At 44.3% G+C, this 21,761-nt stretch overlaps 1 protein-coding gene across 2 annotated transcripts in view; it reads right to left on the minus strand.

Annotated features, from left to right (window-relative positions):
• LOC123759537 (nephrin) overlaps positions 1-21,761 on the minus strand; it is a 500,550-nt gene that overhangs the window by 94,000 nt on the left and 384,789 nt on the right. For both annotated transcript variants that reach the window (XM_069335264.1, XM_069335263.1), the window contains 2 exons: positions 21,570-21,714; positions 16,892-17,022 (listed from right to left, as the gene is read on the minus strand). In XM_069335264.1, coding sequence (XP_069191365.1) covers positions 16,892-17,022; positions 21,570-21,714 — 276 coding nt within the window. The remainder of the gene's footprint in view (positions 1-16,891; positions 17,023-21,569; positions 21,715-21,761) is intronic.

The raw sequence follows: 21,761 nt of genomic DNA on the forward strand, positions 1-21,761 counted from the left end.
GACAGGAGCAGAGGGACAGGAGCAGAGGGACTGGAGCAGAGACACTGGAGCAGAGGCACTGGGGCAGAGGCACTGGAACAGAGGCACAGCAGCAGAGGCACAGGAGCAGAGGCACTAGAGCAGAGGGACAGCAGCAGAGGCACAGGAGCAGAGAGACAACAGCAGAGGGACAGCAGCAGAGAGACAGGAGGAGAGGCACAGGAGCAGAGAATACTTGGGCGAGAGTGTCCGAGTGTATAGACAAGGTAAATCACGGAATACTGCTGGTTTACGGCTCTTGAGAGTGTCACACCTCATTCCCTCAAGAGATCTACGTGTAAACTCCATGAACCAGCGAACCAGAACCAGTAATTTGGATTCAGCGTACCAGCATAAGTGTAGAGTTCTACGATACGCCACTAGGAGTGTAGGAGTGAATGTACAGACTTGATAAACTCATTATGAGCGAAACGTTGTCTCAACGTTAGGCTGCAACGTATTTTGCACTTTCTTCTCCCTCACAATCAATTGTGAATGATGATGGAACCTCGTATCATCGTCACGCAAGGAGCGGAACTGAATGACACCACGTCCTCAAACTAGGCTCGTTATAGCGGCGGTTGTCCCCTAAAGTCTCATTCATCAATTGTGTATTTAACGTTTTGTGCATTAAAAATATATTTGTTGTCATATACATTAATACTATTGTATATATATTAGAATTCTACGTATAGTTAGGCGTAGGTTAGGTTAGGTTAGGTTAGGTTAGGTTAGGTTAGGTTAGGTTAGGTAAGGTTAGGTTAGGTTAGGTAAGGTTAGGCTAGGTTAGGTTAGGTTAGGTTAGGGGTTTAGGTTCTGTTGGTGTTAATTTGTATTTGAAGTACGTGGGTGAAGCATTTACTGAGTTGCGATTCGAACAGAGGTCATCATGGAATTACTGTTCGAACGTCGTCAGTTGTGAGTCGTGAGTGAGTCGTTTATCTTTCATGAACAATAAGGACTAACTTAATCACTGTCAGCCTGTCTTCATCAACAAAGACTAAATACTCGTTAATCAAGCAGCCAAATGATCAATTTATCAATAAAAATTTGAACACGACTCACAGCTGACGACGTTCGAACTTATCTAATAGTGCTTCGCTGACGACTTTTGTTCGAACCACAACGCTGTAAATGCCTCACCTACTAGCCCGTCCTCCAAAAAAAGACCCAAAAGTGATTCCATGCACTCGCCAAACCCCCAGCTGTTTATAAATGAAAAACAGTTTACACACGACTCACAACTGATTCCGTTCGAACACTTCCGGAATAAGTGCATCACTGACGAGTTTTGCTCGAACCACAACGCTGTAAATGCTTCACCCGCGTACTACAAATACAAATAATCGCCAACAGACCCAAAACACCTAACCTAACCAATTCCTAAATGCACAGCGTTATGCTAATATATAACAATATTAATTTATAATTGAGAAAATCCCTATTCTGATTGAACAGCATGTTAAAATTCATGAATGCGTCTCTGGGGTCGACCGCTGGTTGGAATGAATATAGCCTGAAGGCGGGTGGTAACCTAACCATGGAATTAGTCGCCTCTTGAAAGTAATTATTACTCTACGTAACGTTTTTTCTGTGACTTAGCATTATTATCATGAAAGAGAGAGAGAGAGAGAGAGAGAGAGAGAGAGAGAGAGAGAGAGAGAGAGAGAGAGAGAGAGAGAGAGAGAGAGAGAGAGAGAGAGAGAGAGAGAGAGAGAGAGAGAGAGAGAGAGAGAGAGAGAGAGAGAGAGAGAGAGAGAGAGAGAGAGAGAGAGAGAGAGAGAGAGAGAGAGAGAGAGAGAGAGAGAGAGAGAGAGAGAGAGAGAGAGAGAGAGAGAGAGAGAGTTGTATGGGAGAGGAGAGAGCTGGGTGGAAAGTTCGTCTGAGGTAATGAGAATTTATTCTATATATAAATTTAGCTCATTTACAAATCAAACTAATAAAATGCGTTAAACATGAGCTTAATGAGTATATCATTAGTAGCCAAATCAAGTTACGGCCTACATAATGAACTCATTAGAGGCGAAAAACGTGAGATTACTGTAAACATTTCTCCTCGCTACGTGCCTAAAGTGTAAACATCAGCCCTCACCCCAGCGCTGTAGCGTGGTTGTGTCCACGGCCGTAAACACGACGAAGCCCACTTAGACAAGGGGTAACAGTAATGTATTAGAATGATCTCATTTCGGACAGTGAAATCACACACAAAGTACAGTGCCACCAATAACTGTGTTGGTTATACTATTTACTCACCTAGTTGTGTTTGCGGGGGTTGAGCTCTGGCTCTTTGGTCCCGCCTCTCAACCGTCAATCAACAGGTGTACAGGTTCCTGAGCCTATTGGGCTCTATCATATCTACACTTGAAGCTGTATATGGAGTCAGCCTCCACCACATCACTGCCTAATGCATTCCAGTTTGTCAACCACTCTGACACTAAAAGAGTGTGTGTGTGTGTGTGTGTGTGTGTGTGTGTGTGTGTGTGTGTGTGTGTGTGTGTGTGTGTGTGTGTGTGTGTGTGTGTTTAGGAGAGTGAGAGAGGAGGCATCGCTCTACACGGAACCTCAAAAGATGTCTCTCTTTCCCCAAGTTGTGAGAGGCAGCATCACCAGTGATCGCTTCCTCTTTCTCTTCCAAATTTCTTTTCCTTGAACTTTTTCTTGAAAGTTCTTGTTGGGGGGGGGACTTAAGCTTTGGTGTTACCTCACGGAAGCAATAAAATTAAACTTGTTGGCATGACTTTGGGCGTCGAGAAGGTCAGGCTTGGCTGTCTTGTCCAACAGACAATGAAGAAAGGTTGAAGCGGGGTTGACATGGGTTTGGGAAGGGAAGGGAACTATCAGAGGGGAAAGCGCGAAGCCATTACGACTATATATCACTTGGAAGGGATCAGAAAAAGATTTGAGATGGGACAGGAGGGGAAGGAATGGTGCCTAACCACTTAGGACGGTCGGGGATTGAACGCCGACCTGCATGAAGCGAGACCGTCGCTCTACCCTTCGGTCCTGATAAAGATGGTGAATTCGAGGCGCTCTAATTCAGTACAGGTTTACAGTGTCGCGTTTTATGGAGGGTTAAATGGTTGTTAGCTTCTGTTAGTCTTAACCACACCATTTTGGCTTCCTATTATATAAGCCCATTATATAATACATTATATAATGGGATTATATAATGTATTATATAATCCCATTATATAATATTGATATTTAATGTATCGGGAAGGAATAGAGTATAAAAACTATCTATCTATCTATCTATCTATCTATCTATCTATCTATCTATATATATATATATATATATATATATATATATATATATATATATATATATATATATATATATATATGTCGTACCTAGTAGCCAGAACGCACTTCTCTACCTACTATGCAAGGCCCAATTTGCCTAATAAGCCAAGTTTTCATGAATTAACTGTTTTTCGACTACCTAACCTACCTAACCTAACCTAACCTAACTTTTTCGGCTACCTAACCTAACCTAACCTATAAAGATAGGTTAGGTTAGGTTAGGTAGGGTTGGTTAGGTTCGGTCATATATCTACGTTAATTGTAACTCCAATAAAAAAAAATGACCTCATACATAATGAAATGGGTAGCTTTATCATTTTATAAGAAAAAAATTACAGAAAAAATATTAATTCAGGAAAACTTGGCCTATTAGGCAAATCGGGCCTTGCATAGTAGGCCGAGAAGTGCGTTCTGGCTACTAGGTACGACATATATATATATATATAACTTTTTAGACACTCAACCCACCAGGAGACTCGAACACTGGCCAACAAGGTGGCAGTTGCATGCTGTATCCACTACGCTATACTTCAAAGCCATAAGAGAGGTAGGAATTCTGGGGTATTTAACCAACCAGAAATTCCAATCCTCTCCCAGGCGATGAGATAGTGTGGGACCTCGGATGCTCTTTCATCGGTTCCTGTTATATGGGAAAACTCAGTGCCAAATGCTTAATGCACAGACTACCCTATTCCAGTAGCTGAAGTTTATAACTTTTTAGACACTCAACCCACCAGGAGACTCGAACACTGGCCAACAAGGTGGCAGTTGCATGCTGTATCCACTACGCTATACTTCAAAGCCATAAGAGAGGTAGGAATTCTGGGGTATTTAACCAACCAGAAATTCCAATCCTCTCCCAGGCGATGAGATAGTGTGGGACCTCGGATGCTCTTTCATCGGTTCCTGTTATATGGGAAAACTCAGTGCCAAATGCTTAATGCACAGACTACCCTATTCCAGTAGCTGAAGTTTATAACTTTTTAGACACTCAACCCACCAGGAGACTCGAACACTGGCCAACAAGGTGGCAGTTGCATGCTGTATCCACTACGCTATACTTCAAAGCCATAAGAGAGGTAGGAATTCTGGGGTATTTAACCAACCAGAAATTCCAATCCTCTCCCAGGCGATGAGATAGTGTGGGACCTCGGATGCTCTTTCATCGGTTCCTGTTATATGGGAAAACTCAGTGCCAAATGCTTAATGCACAGACTACCCTATTCCAGTAGCTGAAGTTTATAACTTTTTAGACACTCAACCCACCAGGAGACTCGAACACTGGCCAACAAGGTGGCAGTTGCATGCTGTATCCACTACGCTATACTTCAAAGCCATAAGAGAGGTAGGAATTCTGGGGTATTTAACCAACCAGAAATTCCAATCCTCTCCCAGGCGATGAGATAGTGTGGGACCTCGGATGCTCTTTCATCGGTTCCTGTTATATGGGAAAACTCAGTGCCAAATGCTTAATGCACAGACTACCCTATTCCAGTAGCTGAAGTTTATAACTTTTTAGACACTCAACCCACCAGGAGACTCGAACACTGGCCAACAAGGTGGCAGTTGCATGCTGTATCCACTACGCTATACTTCAAAGCCATAAGAGAGGTAGGAATTCTGGGGTATTTAACCAACCAGAAATTCCAATCCTCTCCCAGGCGATGAGATAGTGTGGGACCTCGGATGCTCTTTCATCGGTTCCTGTTATATGGGAAAACTCAGTGCCAAATGCTTAATGCACAGACTACCCTATTCCAGTAGCTGAAGTTTATAACTTTTTAGACACTCAACCCACCAGGAGACTCGAACACTGGCCAACAAGGTGGCAGTTGCATGCTGTATCCACTACGCTATACTTCAAAGCCATAAGAGAGGTAGGAATTCTGGGGTATTTAACCAACCAGAAATTCCAATCCTCTCCCAGGCGATGAGATAGTGTGGGACCTCGGATGCTCTTTCATCGGTTCCTGTTATATGGGAAAACTCAGTGCCAAATGCTTAATGCACAGACTACCCTATTCCAGTAGCTGAAGTTTATAACTTTTTAGACACTCAACCCACCAGGAGACTCGAACACTGGCCAACAAGGTGGCAGTTGCATGCTGTATCCACTACGCTATACTTCAAAGCCATAAGAGAGGTAGGAATTCTGGGGTATTTAACCAACCAGAAATTCCAATCCTCTCCCAGGCGATGAGATAGTGTGGGACCTCGGATGCTCTTTCATCGGTTCCTGTTATATGGGAAAACTCAGTGCCAAATGCTTAATGCACAGACTACCCTATTCCAGTAGCTGAAGTTTATAACTTTTTAGACACTCAACCCACCAGGAGACTCGAACACTGGCCAACAAGGTGGCAGTTGCATGCTGTATCCACTACGCTATACTTCAAAGCCATAAGAGAGGTAGGAATTCTGGGGTATTAACCAACCAGAAATTCCAATCCTCTCCCAGGCGATGAGATAGTGTGGGACCTCGGATGCTCTTTCATCGGTTCCTGTTATATGGGAAAACTCAGTGCCAAATGCTTAATGCACAGACTACCCTATTCCAGTAGCTGAAGTTTATAACTTTTTAGACACTCAACCCACCAGGAGACTCGAACACTGGCCAACAAGGTGGCAGTTGCATGCTGTATCCACTACGCTATACTTCAAAGCCATAAGAGAGGTAGGAATTCTGGGGTATTTAACCAACCAGAAATTCCAATCCTCTCCCAGGCGATGAGATAGTGTGGGACCTCGGATGCTCTTTCATCGGTTCCTGTTATATGGGAAAACTCAGTGCCAAATGCTTAATGCACAGACTACCCTATTCCAGTAGCTGAAGTTTATAACTTTTTAGACACTCAACCCACCAGGAGACTCGAACACTGGCCAACAAGGTGGCAGTTGCATGCTGTATCCACTACGCTATACTTCAAAGCCATAAGAGAGGTAGGAATTCTGGGGTATTTAACCAACCAGAAATTCCAATCCTCTCCCAGGCGATGAGATAGTGTGGGACCTCGGATGCTCTTTCATCGGTTCCTGTTATATGGGAAAACTCAGTGCCAAATGCTTAATGCACAGACTACCCTATTCCAGTAGCTGAAGTTTATAACTTTTTAGACACTCAACCCACCAGGAGACTCGAACACTGGCCAACAAGGTGGCAGTTGCATGCTGTATCCACTACGCTATACTTCAAAGCCATAAGAGAGGTAGGAATTCTGGGGTATTTAACCAACCAGAAATTCCAATCCTCTCCCAGGCGATGAGATAGTGTGGGACCTCGGATGCTCTTTCATCGGTTCCTGTTATATGGGAAAACTCAGTGCCAAATGCTTAATGCACAGACTACCCTATTCCAGTAGCTGAAGTTTATAACTTTTTAGACACTCAACCCACCAGGAGACTCGAACACTGGCCAACAAGGTGGCAGTTGCATGCTGTATCCACTACGCTATACTTCAAAGCCATAAGAGAGGTAGGAATTCTGGGGTATTTAACCAACCAGAAATTCCAATCCTCTCCCAGGCGATGAGATAGTGTGGGACCTCGGATGCTCTTTCATCGGTTCCTGTTATATGGGAAAACTCAGTGCCAAATGCTTAATGCACAGACTACCCTATTCCAGTAGCTGAAGTTTATAACTTTTTAGACACTCAACCCACCAGGAGACTCGAACACTGGCCAACAAGGTGGCAGTTGCATGCTGTATCCACTACGCTATACTTCAAAGCCATAAGAGAGGTAGGAATTCTGGGGTATTTAACCAACCAGAAATTCCAATCCTCTCCCAGGCGATGAGATAGTGTGGGACCTCGGATGCTCTTTCATCGGTTCCTGTTATATGGGAAAACTCAGTGCCAAATGCTTAATGCACAGACTACCCTATTCCAGTAGCTGAAGTTTATAACTTTTTTAAGCATTTGGCACTGAGTTTTCCCATATAACAGGAACCGATGAAAGAGCATCCGAGGTCCCACACTATCTCATCGCCTGGGAGAGGATTGGAATTTCTGGTTGGTTAAATACCCCAGAATTCCTACCTCTCTTATGGCTTTGAAGTATAGCGTAGTGGATACAGCATGCAACTGCCACCTTGTTGGCCAGTGTTCGAGTCTCCTGGTGGGTTGAGTGTCTAAAAAGTTATAAACTTCAGCTACTGGAATAGGGTAGTCTGTGCATTAAGCATTTGGCACTGAGTTTTCCCATATAACAGGAACCGATGAAAGAGCATCCGAGGTCCCACACTATCTCATCGCCTGGGAGAGGATTGGAATTTCTGGTTGGTTAAATACCCCAGAATTCCTACCTCTCTTATGGCTTTGAAGTATAGCGTAGTGGATACAGCATGCAACTGCCACCTTGTTGGCCAGTGTTCGAGTCTCCTGGTGGGTTGAGTGTCTAAAAAGTTATAAACTTCAGCTACTGGAATAGGGTAGTCTGTGCATTAAGCATTTGGCACTGAGTTTTCCCATATAACAGGAACCGATGAAAGAGCATCCGAGGTCCCACACTATCTCATCGCCTGGGAGAGGATTGGAATTTCTGGTTGGTTAAATACCCCAGAATTCCTACCTCTCTTATGGCTTTGAAGTATAGCGTAGTGGATACAGCATGCAACTGCCACCTTGTTGGCCAGTGTTCGAGTCTCCTGGTGGGTTGAGTGTCTAAAAAGTTATAAACTTCAGCTACTGGAATAGGGTAGTCTGTGCATTAAGCATTTGGCACTGAGTTTTCCCATATAACAGGAACCGATGAAAGAGCATCCGAGGTCCCACACTATCTCATCGCCTGGGAGAGGATTGGAATTTCTGGTTGGTTAAATACCCCAGAATTCCTACCTCTCTTATGGCTTTGAAGTATAGCGTAGTGGATACAGCATGCAACTGCCACCTTGTTGGCCAGTGTTCGAGTCTCCTGGTGGGTTGAGTGTCTAAAAAGTTATAAACTTCAGCTACTGGAATAGGGTAGTCTGTGCATTAAGCATTTGGCACTGAGTTTTCCCATATAACAGGAACCGATGAAAGAGCATCCGAGGTCCCACACTATCTCATCGCCTGGGAGAGGATTGGAATTTCTGGTTGGTTAAATACCCCAGAATTCCTACCTCTCTTATGGCTTTGAAGTATAGCGTAGTGGATACAGCATGCAACTGCCACCTTGTTGGCCAGTGTTCGAGTCTCCTGGTGGGTTGAGTGTCTAAAAAGTTATAAACTTCAGCTACTGGAATAGGGTAGTCTGTGCATTAAGCATTTGGCACTGAGTTTTCCCATATAACAGGAACCGATGAAAGAGCATCCGAGGTCCCACACTATCTCATCGCCTGGGAGAGGATTGGAATTTCTGGTTGGTTAAATACCCCAGAATTCCTACCTCTCTTATGGCTTTGAAGTATAGCGTAGTGGATACAGCATGCAACTGCCACCTTGTTGGCCAGTGTTCGAGTCTCCTGGTGGGTTGAGTGTCTAAAAAGTTATAAACTTCAGCTACTGGAATAGGGTAGTCTGTGCATTAAGCATTTGGCACTGAGTTTTCCCATATAACAGGAACCGATGAAAGAGCATCCGAGGTCCCACACTATCTCATCGCCTGGGAGAGGATTGGAATTTCTGGTTGGTTAAATACCCCAGAATTCCTACCTCTCTTATGGCTTTGAAGTATAGCGTAGTGGATACAGCATGCAACTGCCACCTTGTTGGCCAGTGTTCGAGTCTCCTGGTGGGTTGAGTGTCTAAAAAGTTATAAACTTCAGCTACTGGAATAGGGTAGTCTGTGCATTAAGCATTTGGCACTGAGTTTTCCCATATAACAGGAACCGATGAAAGAGCATCCGAGGTCCCACACTATCTCATCGCCTGGGAGAGGATTGGAATTTCTGGTTGGTTAAATACCCCAGAATTCCTACCTCTCTTATGGCTTTGAAGTATAGCGTAGTGGATACAGCATGCAACTGCCACCTTGTTGGCCAGTGTTCGAGTCTCCTGGTGGGTTGAGTGTCTAAAAAGTTATAAACTTCAGCTACTGGAATAGGGTAGTCTGTGCATTAAGCATTTGGCACTGAGTTTTCCCATATAACAGGAACCGATGAAAGAGCATCCGAGGTCCCACACTATCTCATCGCCTGGGAGAGGATTGGAATTTCTGGTTGGTTAAATACCCCAGAATTCCTACCTCTCTTATGGCTTTGAAGTATAGCGTAGTGGATACAGCATGCAACTGCCACCTTGTTGGCCAGTGTTCGAGTCTCCTGGTGGGTTGAGTGTCTAAAAAGTTATAAACTTCAGCTACTGGAATAGGGTAGTCTGTGCATTAAGCATTTGGCACTGAGTTTTCCCATATAACAGGAACCGATGAAAGAGCATCCGAGGTCCCACACTATCTCATCGCCTGGGAGAGGATTGGAATTTCTGGTTGGTTAAATACCCCAGAATTCCTACCTCTCTTATGGCTTTGAAGTATAGCGTAGTGGATACAGCATGCAACTGCCACCTTGTTGGCCAGTGTTCGAGTCTCCTGGTGGGTTGAGTGTCTAAAAAGTTATAAACTTCAGCTACTGGAATAGGGTAGTCTGTGCATTAAGCATTTGGCACTGAGTTTTCCCATATAACAGGAACCGATGAAAGAGCATCCGAGGTCCCACACTATCTCATCGCCTGGGAGAGGATTGGAATTTCTGGTTGGTTAAATACCCCAGAATTCCTACCTCTCTTATGGCTTTGAAGTATAGCGTAGTGGATACAGCATGCAACTGCCACCTTGTTGGCCAGTGTTCGAGTCTCCTGGTGGGTTGAGTGTCTAAAAAGTTATAAACTTCAGCTACTGGAATAGGGTAGTCTGTGCATTAAGCATTTGGCACTGAGTTTTCCCATATAACAGGAACCGATGAAAGAGCATCCGAGGTCCCACACTATCTCATCGCCTGGGAGAGGATTGGAATTTCTGGTTGGTTAAATACCCCAGAATTCCTACCTCTCTTATGGCTTTGAAGTATAGCGTAGTGGATACAGCATGCAACTGCCACCTTGTTGGCCAGTGTTCGAGTCTCCTGGTGGGTTGAGTGTCTAAAAAGTTATAAACTTCAGCTACTGGAATAGGGTAGTCTGTGCATTAAGCATTTGGCACTGAGTTTTCCCATATAACAGGAACCGATGAAAGAGCATCCGAGGTCCCACACTATCTCATCGCCTGGGAGAGGATTGGAATTTCTGGTTGGTTAAATACCCCAGAATTCCTACCTCTCTTATGGCTTTGAAGTATAGCGTAGTGGATACAGCATGCAACTGCCACCTTGTTGGCCAGTGTTCGAGTCTCCTGGTGGGTTGAGTGTCTAAAAAGTTATAAACTTCAGCTACTGGAATAGGGTAGTCTGTGCATATATATATATATATATATATATATATATATATATATATATATATATATATATATATATATATATATATATATATATATATATATATATATATATATAGTTCTATAAGCAAAATGTTTATTGAAAGCACCTTACCACTAATTACTCTATAGTCGTAATTGCTCGGTGCTTTCCCCTGATAATCCCCTCCCCCCCCTCCATAGCGTCTCCAAGATATCGCCGTATTGTGAATCACTTATATTCTTGGTTTAAGATAACTCAACATCCCAAACTTTTTGTGTTCCATATGCAGGCGAGGAGTCACAATAACGTGGCTAAAGTATGTTGACCAGACCACACACTAGAAGGTGAAGGGACGACGACGTTTCGGTCCGTCCTGGACCATTCTCAAGTCGATTTTTGTATTCCATAGACTGAAAAGTGTCCTCCGTCCTCATCCCCGTCCCATAGATTACAGTCCTCTGGCCATGTGGACGTTATTGTTGTTATAGATTCAGCTACTTAAAAGAAAATTTCCAAAGTAGCACGGACTATGGTGAGCCCGTAGTGGACTTACCTGGCACAGGAGCGGGACTATGGTGAGCCCGTAGTGGACTTACCTGGCACAGGAGCGGGGCTATGGTGAGCCCGTAGTGGACATACCTGGCACAGGAGCGGGGTAAGTAGCACGGGGTATGGTGAGCCCGTAGTGGACTTACCTGGCACAGGAGCGGGACTATGGTGAGCCCGTAGTGGACTTACCTGGCACAGGAACGGGGCTGTAACTGTAACCCATGTGGACATTTTCCCAACCTTAAACTTCTTCATCTCTTCAAATATCATCCGTGAAAGAGTCCTTTCCCCTCACCCTTGATCTGAGCTTCACATTTCTCTGTTAATAACTTTCTCCGGCCATCATATTGGGCCATGGCGGCCCCCAGGTGCTCTTCCAGGAGCTTCTGATCTGTTCGTTAATTGTGGTGCTAACGAGGCCGGTGTTGGGTGGAGGAGGATGGTAACGAGAGATTCCTGCCTACTCAGCTCAACCACTTGGCCTGGATGGTAGAGCGACGGTCTCGCTTCATGTGGGTCGGCGTTCAATCCCCCGACCGTCCAAGTGGTTGGGCACTATTCCTCCCCTTCCGTCCCATCCCATATCCTTATCCTGATCCTTTCCCAGTGCTATATAGTCGTAATGACTTGGCGCTTTCCCTTGATAATTCCCTTCCTGCCTGCTCATAGTCCAAATTGTCCTTTTTCAAAGAACGTCGCTTTTCGCTCCTATGCGATACACAAGGCCAAACAAATATCGTACTAGAAAATGGAATGCGGCTTGAGGAAGTGACGTACTGTCCCGTTTTCTGTTTTGGGTCCTCTGGTAGGTTAGGAGGGGGCACTTAATAGACCGTTTTATCGACGTTGGAACATCTTAGAAGGACCGGCTGCATCACTGGTGGGGGTTTGAGGCAGTTCCCTACCTCGTCTGTATTGAACATAAGAACATAAGAACAAAGGCAACTGCAGAAGGCCTATTGGCCCATACGAGGCAGCTCCTATTTATTACCACCCAATCCCACTCATATACATGTCCAAAAGATTGCCGAAAGAAACAGATACAACAATTACAAACTTAATTATACGATTATATTTTTAGCAATTTATGATGCCGAAGAGAGTTGTAGCGCCACAATAAGTCGTGTCGAGAAGGTAGTCATTTGTTAAGAGGTAATTCTAGGCGCGTGAATTGTTTGAACAACAAACCCGGTTTAACGACCGGAAGGAATTACGGTCCAGATATTCCCTTAAAATATAATGACAGCTATCGGCAGTTTCAAAGTTCTGTTCGGTAATTTCAAAACTCCCATGTATTTCCCCCCCCCCAACCTACCTAAACCTCGCTACGAGCGTTGCGTCTCGCTATTCAGCGCCCCCTGCTGACTTCATTATTAACGAAGTGCTTCAATAACGAAGAGAATGATCCTGCAGTTATAGAGTCAATGTAGTTCAAAGGAATAACTAACTATCCTGCTGTTGTACAGTACAATGTAACTAAGTTAAATAACCCTTGTCTCATTGTTACAGAGATAATAACTGTGGAATAACATGCCCAACCACTTCTATCACGGCCGGAAATCGAACCCCGTGATCCCGAGTGTGAGTCGAGAATGAAGCCAATTGTACAAGGAGAGTATTATGTGTTATGATTGTATGTCTAAAGATTGTATGTCTTGTACATGATACAGTATTATGTATACATGCCTGAGTCAAAGCGATGATTTGAATCGTCGTGTAGATCAAGCTGAAGAAAACATGGTCTAGAGACGACGAAAATGTTCTTTTCAACGAGGTGAAAGATCCTTTCAACGAGGTGAAAGTTCCTCTCAACGAGGTGAAAGTTCCTTTCAACGAGGTGAAAGTTCCTCTCAACGTGGTGAAAGTTCATTTCAACGAGGTGAAAGTTCCTTTCAACGAGGTGAAAGTTCCTTTAAACGAGGTGAAAGTTCCCTTCAACGAGGTGAAAGTTCCTCTCAACGAGGTGAAAGTTCCTTTCAACGAGGTGAAAGTTCATTTCAACGAGGTGAAAGTTCCTTTCAACGAGGTGAAAGTTCATTTCATCGAGGGAAAAGTTCATTTCATCGAGGTGAAAGTTCCTTTCAACGAGGTGAAAGTTCCTTTCAACGAGGTGAAAGTTCCTTTCAACGAGGTGAAAGTTCCTTTCAACGAGGTGAAAGTTCCTTTCAACGAGGTGAAAGTTCCTTTCAACGAGGTGAAAGTTCCTTTCAACGAGGTGAAAGTTCATTTCAACGAGGTGAAAGTTCATTTCAACGAGGTGAAAGTTGCTTTCAACGAGGTGAAAGTTTCTCTCAACGCGGTGAAAGTTCATTTCAACGAGGTGAAAGTTCCTTTCAACGCGGTGAAAGTTCCTTTCAACTAGGTGAAAGATCCTTTCAACGCGGTGAAAGTTCATTTCAACGAGGTGGTTCAACCTGGTTAAAAGGGTTAACAACCTGGTTAAAGACAAGTTAACACTCGTACAGCTGCTACTACTGCTGCTACTGCTGCTGCTACTGCTGCTGCTACTGCTACAGCTGCTGCTGCTACTGCTACTGCTGCTGCTACTGCTACAGCTGCTGCTGCTACTGCTACTGCTGCTGCTACTGCTACAGCTGCTGCTGGTACTACTGCTGCTGCTACTGCTGCTCCTGCTCCGTGAATATGGTGATCCATCACAGACGCAGAAGTCAACACAGCACTGTTGAGTCCAACAATACTACACGCATCAACGACTTTCCAATTACTCCATACCCCCCCCATTACCACCATCAGTTAAATACTCGACTACCTTGTCCTCTGGCTTCTTGACAAGCGTAATGCTCCTCCGCACGAAGGAGTCTAATCCACCAAAAACGCTCGTCTAATCCACCAAAAACGCTCGTCTAATCCCCCTCCCCCTCACTAGTTGTTGATTAGGTTGTAGCATAACAACTTAATTGCTCACATGACGTGGCTGAAGTTTTGTGCGCGCAACGAGTTTGTTCCTTAAATGTTGTTACGTTCAAATGGACGTTGTTACGTGCTCTCGGATGTAGTTACGTGCTCCAGGATGTAGTTACGTGCTCCAGGATGTAGTTACGTGCTCCAGGATGTAGTTACGTGCTCCAGGATGTAGTTACGTGCTCCAGGATGTAGTTACGTGCTCCAGGATGTAGTTACGTGCTCCAGGATGTAGTTACGTGCTCTCGGATGTAGTTACGTGCTCCAGGATGTAGTTACGTGCTCCAGGATGTAGTTACGTGCTCCAGGATGTGCTCCAGGATGTAGATACGTGCTCCAGGATGTAGTTACGTGCTCCAGGATGTTGTTACGTGCTCTCGGATGTAGTTACGTGCACCAGGATGTAGTTACGTGCTCCAGGATGTAGTTACGTGCTCCAGGATGCAGTTACGTGCTCCAGGATGTAGTTACGTGCTCCAGGATGTAGTTACGTGCTCTCGGATGTAGTTACGTGCTCCAGGATGTAGTTACGTGCTCCAGGATGTAGTTACGTGCTCCAGGATGTAGTTACGTGCTCCAGGATGCAGTTACGTGCTCCAGGATGTAGTTACGTGCTCCATGATGTAGTTACGTGCTCGCGGATGTAGTTACGTGCTCCAGGATGTAGTTACGTGCTCCAGGATGTAGTTACGTGCTCCAGGATGTAGTTACGTGCTCCAGGATGTAGTTACGTGCTCCAGGATGTAGTTACATCCCCACTCTTGCATGTTGCATAGGAAAATGTTTATACTGGTGTTTATACACTGTTTATATTATGTTTATACATAATATTTGTACATAATTTATTCATAATAATACGGAAATGTTTATACTGACGATGAATGAAAACATCGCTGTTAACGGGGTTAAATCTTGGAATTCCGTGACTTCACTCCGTCAATTACGTAGTTACGATGATCTAATCTTCTGGAAACGGTGATTAATTCCCTAACACAACACTTTAGCCTGATGAGGAGAACGAATTCAATCTCCTTTTACTATAATGGCTGGCTGACAGGAGAGTCAAAACCGGCTCGACCCCGCGGGCGTATCCCGCTAAACACACACCGAAACTACGACGTTGGTACAACGTTCGAACAAGTTTTAACACCTCCTAACCAGTTATAACAACCAATATAGCAAGTTGTAACAACGTTCTAATACGTCATAAACACGTTAAGCCAAGATGTAACAACTTTATTACAAGTTGTAACAAGCGGAAAATAGAGCCAGTTTCGATTTGTGTTTCCAGGGTAGTGATCTCTGGTTCACTACCAAACACCCAGAATAAATAGCTTGAGATTATTTCTTAAAATAAGATGACTTTTAATACTAATGCAATTAGTAATTAAGTGCGAGAGGCTTAAGGTGAATTTGTTTTCCCAATATAGATTGAGAGGATTCACGACAGCTGCTAGTTGTTTTCTTTTCTTGATTCTCCCTGTCGTTTGATGTCGTTTTTGACATAATATATGGACTTGTGTGATTGAATCTCATCTTGTTTTAGCTGTTGACTCTAACTTATAGAGCCATTAAACTTGGAGTCGTCTGTGTTGAAGTTGATAAACAGCATGTGTGTGTGTGTGTGTGTGTGTGTGTGTGTGTGTGTGTGTGTGTGTGTGTGTGTGTGTGTGTGTGTGTGTGTGTGTGTGTGGGGTGGATTAACAGGGTCATTTGATGGTTTGTAATGGGATAAAATATTACACACATAGATCACACTAACGTAATGCACAAAATGAACAAATCCACAAGGGCCGTGACGAGGATTTGAACCTGCGTCCGGGAGCATCCCAGACACTGCCTTAATCATGGGATAAAATATTGGAAACCATCATTGAAACATTTAATACAAATATAATATTCATCAAATATTGTCTTCTAACCTGATAACATTCAACATTCAGTCAAGATATATGAGTTTACTTCGACGTAAAAACCGAGGATATAAATGCACGAAATGATGCTACTTGATAAGACCGAACAGGGCAATTGCCCTGTCACATATAACGAAGTGTTTCTGTCTATAAACAATTGCTGTCACATTGAAGGTTCTCTGACGTCTGTCCAGCCGTCTCTTTCTCCCGTAACTGAAAACACTGTCCTGTGAAGAGTCGTAGTTTCAACTACAACAATAGAACTATACTCCTCCTCCCTCCTTGCCCCCTCCAAACACAGAAGTTTGCTATATGATTCGATATCAGGTCAATACTCCAGGACTTTATTGTATACTTGTCGGGTGTATGGTGTATTCCCTGGAGGGTGTATGGTGAGTATTTTCCCCTGAAACCAGGCATCAGAGACACCAGGCTCACCTAACTACTCACCTTCAACACCTGCAGCTGTGACAGTGTCAGCACCCACACCTGTACCAGCACCTGTACCTGGTACAGGTGTGTGGGTACGTGGACTAACACTCCCACCCGGTAAGTGGAAGAGGGCGAATGTCGTTCCAATTTATAAATGATGAGATTGTGGTACGTGAATCTCTCCTACATCCAATCTTCCACACCCTCCTACATCCAGTCATCCACTAGAGTCAACACGTACGTTAATCAGCGTCCGTATTGTGGTAACAGAATGAAAATGTCTTTGGTGATATAGGCTACGAGAGAGAGAGAGAGAGAGAGAGAAAAGGTGGGGTTGAATCATGAGACACAAACTCACACACTCATAACACGAGAGAGAACTCACCTGATGAAGCCACCGGACCTTATAGGGCGGAGGGTTGGCATCGACCGAGCAATCGAAAAACAGGTCATTTCCTTCCTTCAGATTCTTAGGGTCAAGGGTCCGCCCAAGGGTCAAATTCACGCTCGGTTTGTCTGGTGAAGACAGAGAGTGTAAACGTTACTGGTTGTACATAGTGCTAACACACACACACACACACACACACACACACACACACACACACACACACACACACACACACACACACACACACACACACACAGTAAACACTGAAGGTGACGGGTCTTAACACATAAGACAACACATGGAAAAGAGAAGACATGATCTTGACATACAACATCACAAATGGGGGTATTTATATAGTTTATCATGTGAAACGCCAGAGATGTAACGAGCCGTTATGTAATCCCAGGATTTACGAGTCAATGGATTAATCAGGATGAGGCAACACAGGCTATTATAAAAAAGGATTACATTTGTATAACTCTTTTTGAGTAAGGACTCATTACATTAGACGGCCAAATGCTGATAAGGCGGAGTCCAGGAGCTATAGATACATATATACACACATACACGCACACACATATACACAAACACACACACACACATAGGAAGTTTTCCAGACTAGTCAAGGAGCTCAGAAGAATGAGTTATGAAATAAGTCAACTGGAATTAAATCTCACGTTACTGGAAGACAGAAGAGTTTGGAGAGACTTGATTACTACCTATAAAATACTCCAATGAATTGACAAGAAAAACAAAGAAAATATTTAGAAAATAATTGGAAACCTAACAAAAGTTGATAGGTGGAAACTTAATATGCAAATGAGTCAAAGAGATGCTAAAAGGAATTTTTTCAGTGCCGGAGTAGTTACTAAATGGAATGCATTAGAAAGAGATGAGGAGGAGGCAACCTCCATACACAGTTGCAAATGTAGGTATGATTGAGCCAAAGTGGATTAGGAAACTGATCACCAGCTGATTAATGGTTGATTGGCAGGACTAAAGAGCCGAAGCTCAACCTTCGGAAGTATAACTAGGTGAACACACACACACACACACACACACACACACACACAGACACACACACACACACACACACATACACACACACACACACACACACACACACACACACACACACACACACACACACACACACACACACACACACACACACACACAAAGTGTGTGTGTGTGTAAAACCTGACCAAAGAGCCAGAGCTCAACTCCCGCAAGCACAAATATGTGAGAAAACACTCTCTCTCTCTCTCTCTCTCTCTCTCTCTCTCTCTCTCTCTCTCTCTCTCTCTCTCTCTCTCTCTCTCTCTCTCTCTCTCTCTCTCTCTCTCTCTCTCTCTCTTCCTCTCCCACAAGCACATACATAATGTTAAAACCTGCTCAAAGTTCTTTATCTCTCGTCCTGAACTTACTCTCCATATTCAACTTCAAATAAAGAAGTGAAAAAATTGCTGCCATTATGTTTCTGTGTCGGAGGCAGTTTTGGCGGGAAATACCAGGCAGTTAGCGCATTTTTTTTTTAATCTCTGGCAAAGTTTGCTGCTGGGGTGAAGTTGTTCTGTTATCTCAAAACTTCGCAAAACGCGATTACGATAGAATTGAAGTTTTTAACAGCTGTGTGTACTCACCTATTTGTACTCACCTATTTGTGGGTGCGGGGGTTGAGCTCTGGCTCTTTGGTCCCGTCTGTCAACTGTCAGTCAACTGGTGTACAGGTTCCTGAGCCTACTGGGGTTCTATCGTATCTACTTTTGAAACTGTGTATGGAGTCAGCCTCCACCACATCACTGCCTAATGCATTTCATCTGTTAACTACTCTGACACTGAAAAAGTTCTTTCTAACGTCCTTGTGGCTCGTGTGGGTACTTAGTTTCCACCTGTGTCCCCTTGTTCGCGTACCACCCGTGTTAAACAGTTTGTCTTTATCTACCCTGTCAATTCCTCTGAGAATTTTTGTAGGTAGTGATCATGTCTCCTCGAACTCTTCTGTCTTTCAGTGTCGTGAGGTGCATTTCATGCAGCCTTTCCTTGTAATTCATGCCTATTAGTTCTGGGTCTAGCCTAGTGGCATACGTTTGAAATTTTTCCAGCTTCGTCTTGTGCTTGACAAGGCCCGGGCTCCATGCTGGGGTCGCATACTCCAGGATTGGTCTTACATATGTGGTGTACAAGATTCTGAATGATTCCTTACACAGGTTCCTGAACGCTGTGTGTGTGTGTGTGTGTGTGTGTGTGTGTGTGTGTGTGTGTGTGTGTGTGTGTGTGTGTAAGGACGTCCCGTAAAGACACTTTTTACATTTGTCAATCTTGCATAAGCTGTTCGTTTTTGCCTCCCCAAAAGCCGTCCTCTTGGTACCTAGACGAGTCGATGTGCAAATCCGGAGACAGGTTCTGTGCGGTATTAACTCTTGGCTCTCTTTCTCTATCCGATTCCGCTCCATTTACGCTTAGCCAACTGTTCCCATCATCCGGTCTCGTACCTGCACACTTGCGTGAGAAAAGTTACAGCCGGTTGAACTATTTCTTTGCATGTTTGTTCAAGTGACATTGTTTTATCACTTGGTAAAACCAGAAAATACTTCGGTCTTGCTATCCTCCACTATGTTAATTTTCCTTATATACTTTTTCAGCATCAAAAAACATTGAGGTGAAGGAGTCTATTCTTTGCTGGAACATATTTGAAAAAAATCAGGGAGGAAAATATCGCCAGTGACATCTAGGTATATGTGTGTGTTTATGTGTGTTTTCATCAACATGTGCTCGCCACATCTTGGTGTTCGAGCCATCCTAACCACTTCTATAATGTCAACTCACCTCTATAGTGGCAACCTCACTTCCATCATGGCAACCTCTCTCCATCATGGCAACTGATCACCTGCTTGTCATCACTACTCTCTCTGACACGCCTTTCCATTCTGACACGCTCTTATCACACTGCCAACCCTCTTCAAGAACAGAAATTCCCCCTTTCCTTCTCCCAACCACCACTCTAGCGACTACTCCATTCCTTCAAGCATCCTCCCCCTCCCTTCCTTTCCATCTGGGAGCCCCCCCCTCTCCCACCTGGCCATGCCATTCCTCCTGAGAATCTCCATCAAAGAAGGAGAGTCATGACCAGGTTGCTGAGCTGCAGGTAAATCTCAGTCTAGAAGAAGGAGGCACAGAGAGAGAGAGAGAGAGAGAGAGAGAGAGAGAGAGAGAGAGAGAGAGAGAGAGAGAGAGAGAGAGAGAGAGAGAGAGAGAGAAGCAGGATGTAGGGAGGAGACGGAGAAAGGAAGCAAGAAAATGAGATTAAGAAGAAATAGGGGAAAGGAAAGGAAGAGGAGTATGAACAGTTGGGTAAAACAGACAAGAGAAGACATTTGGGCAAGTGTTTGGAGCACTTATGTTCTTTGCCCTTCTTGTGAGAGATCCAGTCAGGTCAGATGAGATAAGAAACAAGTGGAGATGGAGGGAATGGGCAAAATAAACAGAGGTCAGAGAAGACAAGAAAGAGGACAAGGAGGAGGAATAAGAACAGCATCAGAGGCCAGAGGAGCAGGAGAAAGAGGAGGGAGCAGGAGTCTTGGGGAAGAGGGAGGAGGATGTAACACAATTACCTTAGTGTGGGTCCTGGATATTGGGCATTTCCCCCTCTGGCTGTGTAGGTAGTTGCTCTCACCCCCTCCCCCTCCCCCCCCGTGTTGTCTGACCGCGTAAACCTCTTCCATTTCTTCTCTCTTTCTCTCTCTTTGTCTCTCTCTCTCTCTCTCTCTCTCTCTCTCTCTCTCTCTCTCTCTCTCTCTCTCTCTCTCTCTCTCTCTCTCTCTCTCTCTCTCTCTCTCTCTCTCTCTTTCTCTAGCGGTTCTCAGTGCAGTTAGTGTTAAAACTTTGTATTTTTGTTATAATTCCAGTTTTTGGAGTAGGTAGTGATTTTTTGAATGTGTGTGTGTGTGTGTGTGTGTGTGTGTGTGTGTGTGTGTGTGTGTGTGTGTGTGTGTGTGTGTGTGTGTGTGTGTGTGTGTGTGTGTGTGTGTGTATGTGTGTGTGTACTAAGAATGAGTTTTGTTTCCTACATTAATATATAATTATTACCGGTGGCCGATGTGTTTATATCAACCAGGTGTCAAGGTGAACCATATTAACCTCAACCAGGTGTCAAGATAGACCATAAAACCCCTCTTTCTCGAACGCCAACCTCTCCACCTAACCTCTAACCTTTGCTCTACCACCCCATCCAAATACGTCCCTTCCACCGCCAGTGCCCAACGCAAAACATATCCCGTTCTGTGACGAGAGATGATGTCAGGTAAACTCAGCCTTGGATAGCCACACACACACACACACCAAAATACTCGATGCACAATCAGTAAGTCCCTCACACCATCAGCCAGTAAACCAAGCACTGGTACACCAAGGTCTTAGTACCATCAGACAAGTGGTAAACTTAATTATATTAGGAGCCAGACAGACCATAACAAAACATGTATCCACGACTAGTATACAAAATCTCCATTTTCTCTCCCTAAAACATGAAGAAAAAAGGATAAATGAAGGAAGGAGAGAGAGAGAGAGAGAGAGAGAGAGAGAGAGAGAGAGAGAGAGAGACAGAGAGAGAGAGAGAGAGAGAGAGAGACAGAGACAGAGACAGAGACAGAGACACTACCTCACCAGTACTCACACGAGACGTCGAGAGTAAAGATATCCTCCAGAGTAGCCAGAGGCAGCGTTGGATGCTGCGCCCGACACACTAGTTGCCGACCATGATGCCTCCTCGTCACCTCCAGTAGCAGCACGCTCACCGTCATATTCTCGCTCACCTGCACCTGTGACAGGAGAAAGTGACCGTCGTGAGGGAACATGACCTAGAGGG

The sequence above is a fragment of the Procambarus clarkii genome, chromosome 32 (assembly GCF_040958095.1).
Source record: "Procambarus clarkii isolate CNS0578487 chromosome 32, FALCON_Pclarkii_2.0, whole genome shotgun sequence".
Lineage (NCBI taxonomy): Eukaryota > Metazoa > Arthropoda > Malacostraca > Decapoda > Cambaridae > Procambarus > Procambarus clarkii.